Source organism: Gymnodraco acuticeps, unplaced genomic scaffold (assembly GCF_902827175.1).
Source record: "Gymnodraco acuticeps unplaced genomic scaffold, fGymAcu1.1, whole genome shotgun sequence".
NCBI lineage: Eukaryota > Metazoa > Chordata > Actinopteri > Perciformes > Bathydraconidae > Gymnodraco > Gymnodraco acuticeps.
Window position 1 is genome coordinate 24,606 of NW_022990468.1, and position 5,630 is coordinate 30,235.

Below are 5,630 nucleotides of genomic sequence, written 5' to 3' on the forward strand. Positions count from 1 at the left end.
CCGGCACGCAGGCGGTTTTAAAGCTGCCAGAATGGCCAGTGTTCACAGATGGCTGGGGCTTAATGCCGCCTCATAACGACGTTTCTGTCCTTTTCAAGGTCACTTCTTTCACTGTGGAGCCTCTGCAGGATCCAGAAGGCAAGCGGTACACAACAAAAACTCGAAATATTGCCACGTATATGTGTCTAATATCTAGTCAGAATATGTCTCTACACCAAGACACAATAACCTCAGAAGTAACACCGCAGTGAGATATCAGGTCTTGTTTAATTCATCAAGTCAAAACATCTTATTTTGAGTCGTATCTCAGATGAAACACATATTTTGTAACTAACATCAGAAAACCGAACACTTTGGAGCATTTGCGGCTTATATTGTAACAACATTTCCCGATTCTGTTCAAATATAGTTCAAAATGAGTTCTCCAGCTAATTACAAGATCAGATTTATCTAAATATCCGTTCTTATTTCAATAAATCTTACCAAGCTAACTTTCACTTGTTCTATTGGCAGATTTTTGTACTTATTTCAAGTGTTGTTTTCATTATTGTTTCACTTGTTTTTGGAGCAGCATTTCTTCCAGTGTAGCGAGGTTTGGTCAGAATTTCTTATAGGTTGATATCGGAAATGTTTAAGGTACTATCTTTATGATCTGATGTCCCCATAAGAAGAACCAAGAGAATTACTGGTGTGGGATGTGATGAATGGACAGAAAGCACGCACAGTTTGCTGCTCCCTAAAGGAAGGGCTTATCAGGAAGTATGTTGCTCTGGGCTTATCGTTACAGCCTCTGATAACTGGTTGTAGCCTGCAGATGACGTTAACATTTACTCGGTTGGACCTGGTGAAGGAAACGTTTCAATACGAGCATCACTGTCATGCTGCAGAATTATTTCAGAAAATGTACAACAAAGTCTACAACTTTGCTTTGGAGGCCTTAGATTTGGGTGCGTTCACACCTGCCTTGTATAGTCCGGTTGAATCGAACCCTGGTGCGTTCAGCCGCTTGGTGCGGTTCATTTGGGTCGGTGTGAACACAATCCGAGACCTCTGAAGTGAACTAAACAACCGGACTCTGGTCCGCTAAAATAGGTGGTCTCGGAGCGCTTGCTTGCGAACTCTGGAGCGGTTCATTGCTGGTGTGAACGCAGTCCGCAACAAAACATCGGAAGCGTAGTATTTACGTGTCACAAGAACGCGGATATCTTCAAAATCTTTAGCGAAAGAGTCTTTCAAGAGATCCGCGGTTGTTTAGTTAAAGAGTGAAGCAGAATGAAGTGTTGAACAGTGTCGTGTAAAGTACAAATTCTCCGTCAGCTACATAAAAGTAAGAACACCTGTCGTCGGTGAAACGCCCCTCCTGACTGCAGAACGTCTCATTATGTGTTATAAGGATTTTTAACGGACGTTGTCTGATTATATAATCATATGCGCGGGCCGCTAGAGTCTGTTGATCTCCAGATTAACAGCAGCATGAGAACAACCTGCCGAACGTGCCGATGCTCCATGGCGGAGGCTCCGGTAGAAATTGCCGGGATTCACGTTTTTACCCCCTTGATGTCTGACCAATGGTTGAACAGCATTTCCGAGCACATGACTTGTGTTTAAAGTTTATAGTCCGTTTGGTGTGAACGCAAACCAAACCTTCTGAACAATGAAACAATGGAACAAACTGTGGTCTGGTGCGCACCAGAGAGCGGACTATTAGGTGTGAATGTGACCTAAATCTTGCATTAAGTAACCTACCCACAAAATCAATATGGTGGCCCCATTATACTGCTTTGGGTTTTCCATTTCCTGTAGTGTGTTATATAGGTTTTTGTGCATGTAAATGGTCTGCAAAGGCTAAAATCCCTGCCCGAAACGCCTCCATTGGACTCCTTTTTCTAACTTCCAGAACATAATGACATCACTATGTAACAGTTGTGCTATTATTGGCTAGCGCTCCAACACATTGTACTTGATAGGCTAAAGGGGCGAGACATCTCGAAGCGGTTGGCCAATCACAACAAAGCCGGCCAGCTAACCAATCAGAGCAGACACCCTCTGGTTTCAGACAGAGGGTGAAAAGAGGTGCTGCAGCACAGGCAGTATGAGAAAAATAAAGAGCTTTTTGAACATTAAAGCTTTGAGACACACGAACAATTAAGAGCCATCTTTGAGGACTTCTACTGGTACGACAACATACTTTTTTGTTGCCATTGCCACTGAATTGGTTTTCTGTCGATGCCACACACAGACAAACCTCCGTCTGCTATTTAACGCTTTGGCGAAGGGCACCATGGTCTCGAGCTGTAGTCGCCTTTAGCTCATTAAAGCGTGCCACAGTAGAGGCACTAAATACAAATATAACCTGAACATGAGCAGAACATGTCCTCTTTAAAGTAGGTAACTTACTTACTCTGTTTTGCTATAACAATACTTTTCAGTGTCTCAAAACATCTATATAAGTTAACCATACATGTATATTACGTCTCCGTAGCATTAGTGAAACTCTAAATATTATCCAAGCACACCTACATAAAGGAGGTTGGTGCAACACATGTTAGTGTCATCCCAGGTTTAGAAAGAAACATCTTTACTACGCCAACTCTCTTTGAAATAAGTTGTACGTACAAATCCAGGTGGCTGTGAGGTTAATGAACCGTGGTAACGTTTCTTTCCAGTTTTCATTCCTATCAGTGGGGCAGATGTTCTCAGAATAAAGTAAAAGCAACATCTACCAACTGCTTTGAAGCAACACCTGTTATAAAGCCGCCTGAAATAATGCTCACTGGCTCGTCTTCACTTCAGTTGTTGTTCGTTTATCTTTTTTTCTTTGAGCTAAGTTACCATCTGGTAGAAAGTAGATGGACTGTGGTATTAGACGCAGCATACTGTAAAATGGGTTTATTCTCTTGATGACTGGTAATTGATGCATCTTAGTCAACAGATAATTCATCTTCTAAATAAAAGCTGGTACACTTCTAATCAGAAATAAACCATTTGTTCATAAATAAATGTTTTTTCTATCAAAATAATGATTTAGAAAGATTTTTCTTTTCAGATTTTTTGGAGGGGACACTGTGTCTGTGTTGCTTAATGCTTGGTTTGTATCGAGCGGGGCGGTGGTGGCGAAGTCGATAGGGACTTGGCTTGGCAACTGGAAGGTCACCAGTTCAAGTCCCGGCAAGACCAAGTTACCGAGGTGTCCCTGAGCAAGGCACCGTTCCCCACACTGCTCCCCGGGCGCCGTTCAAAATGGCAGCACACTGCTCCTAACACTAGGATGGGTCAAATGCAGAGAAACAATTTCCCCACGAGGGATAATAAAGTATATCAATATCAGCATATATTGGTGGAAGGATACCAAAAAAGTCCTAGAAAGACACAGGTGAACTTATCTAAAGTACTTTTAAATGGTTTGTGGTTTCAAACTAGAGGCCTTGGGTAAAAGTTGTTTGTGGTTTTTTAGTTTTTAAAAAAACGAAAGGATCTTATAGTTCGTGGGTGGACCATAGGGTACATTTTCATAGTTTTACTAAAACTATTGTGTGACTTTATAGTAGGATACAAGCTACGGCTATTTTATAGTGGGAGACTGAGTACGGCTATGGGCATTTTCTTAGTTTTGCTAACAACTATTGTGAGCTTATAGTACGAGGTACGGCTGTGAGCATTTTACCTAGTTTTGGGGAAAACTAGGGCAGTTTAGTTTTCTGGGTTTTGCTAAAACCGTTGTGAGTTTTATAGATTATGCGTAAGCTATAGGGCATTTTTACTTAGTTTTGGGGAAACCTGTAGAAGTCTAATCATCATGGGTTCATGCTGCAGCAAGACCCGTGGGAAGAAGATAGAAACAGAAATAGTCATCTTATCAGGAGATGCTAAATGGATGAAGGTGAAGCATGGAACGAGTGTGAAGAGATTAAAAAGTGGCAAAATAAATACGACTTCCAAGGGAGGTTAGTGTTAGAGGAATGCCAACAATTGATTGATAGCATCGAGAACAAATGTAACGGGAATGGAAAAAGGGAGGAAGAAGAGGATTTATTAGGGGCTATGATGTGGTTAGCCGAAGCAAGGAAGAGAAGGGAAGGACATGAGAGAGAGGTAGAGAGGAGACAGAGAGCTGAGAAAATAGCAGCATCAGAGAAAGTTTTGTATAACTTGTATCCAAATCTCCCCTATTCCGAGAAACTGGAGAAACTTGACGATCAAGTGATATGCAGACGCCGCCAGCCCCCCTCCTCCGTATCTCCCTCCTGTGGGACCTGCTGTGATGCAGGAGCAATGGATAGGTGAAAACCATGCACCAGCTCAACACCCCAGGGATCTCCTCGGACCCCTGACCTCCTGCTCGTCTCACCCCTCTGCTCCCCCACCGACTCCGCTGCCTTGGCCCCCCGCTCCGCCCTACCAACCACCTCCACACACCTCCACCCCTCGTGCTCCCGCGCAGAGAACAGCCGGCATGAGGGAGGAACCCAGCAACACACGGTCAGGTAAGGCATTCAGAATGCCCGTTATGCCAGTTATGAATATATCAGGGAATGTGACGGATTTTCTAAGGGGGGCATTTCAACGGACTGGGGTGAAATTGGCAAACAAAAGAAAAAAATAAACAAAAGCAAACTGCCGTGTTTTTAACACAGGGTGAATCTGATGATTACACTTCTGATGTATGTTCTGTTGAATTGATTTTCCGAGGTGATCAAAGAGGGTGTGGACGGGGCCGTGGCGGAAGGGACGGACGAGGTGGAGGGCGAGGTGGAGGGCGAGATGGAGGGCGAGATGGGGCACGAGGTGGAGGGCGAGGTGGAGGACGAGGTGGAGGGCGAGGTGGAGGACGAGGTGGAGGACGAGGTGGAGGGCGAGGTGGAGGGCGAGGTGGAGGGCGAGGTGGGGGGCGAGGTGGAGGACGAGGTGGAGGGCGAGGTGGAGGACGAGGTGGAGGACGAGGTGGAGGGCGAGGTGGAGGGCGAGGTGGAGGGCGAGGTGGGGCACGAGGTGGAGGGCGAGGTGGAGGGCGAGGGCGAGGTGGAGGGCGAGGGCGAGGTGGAGGGCGAGGTGGAGGGCGAGGGCGAGGTGGGGCACGAGGTGGAGGGCGAGGTGGAGGGCGAGGTGGAGGGCGAGGTGGGGCACGAGGTGGAGGGCGAGGTGGAGGGCGAGGTGGAGGGCGAGGGCGAGGTGGAGGGCGAGGTGGAGGGCGAGGTGGAGGACGAGGTGGGGCACGAGGTGGAGGGCGAGGTGGAGGGCGAGGTGGAGGACGAGGTGGGGCACGAGGTGGAGGGCGAGGTGAGGCACGAGGTGGAGGACGAGGTGGGGCACGAGGTGGAGGACAGGGAGGAGGAAAATTCCCGGAGGGAAGTTGCATCACATGTGGCAGATTTGGGCATTGGAAAGAGAACTGCCCAGCACGGGCGGCACAGGAGGGAACGGAGGACTGGGTGGAGAAGGCATGACTAGAGCCAAGTGCATCTGCAAAATCAGGTCATGTATTATCACACACAAACATAGACCCTGAACAGATGAAAAAGGTTAACGTAGAAAGTCAAACAACAGAAACAACTACAAAACAAGATAACCCAAATCAAGATTACCTAAGACAAAATGACTCCGACCTTGACGGTGACACAGAAGCAAGTTCA

At 46.5% G+C, this 5,630-nt stretch overlaps 1 protein-coding gene across 1 annotated transcript; it reads right to left on the bottom strand.

The window, feature by feature from the left end:
- Positions 1-4,625: 4,625 nt before the first annotated feature.
- LOC117552609 (putative protein TPRXL) lies at positions 4,626-5,378 on the bottom strand. The gene has a single exon (XM_034226200.1). It carries the CDS (start codon positions 5,376-5,378, stop codon positions 4,626-4,628), a length of 753 nt encoding a protein of 250 aa, XP_034082091.1.
- Between the last annotated feature and the right edge of the window lie 252 nt (positions 5,379-5,630).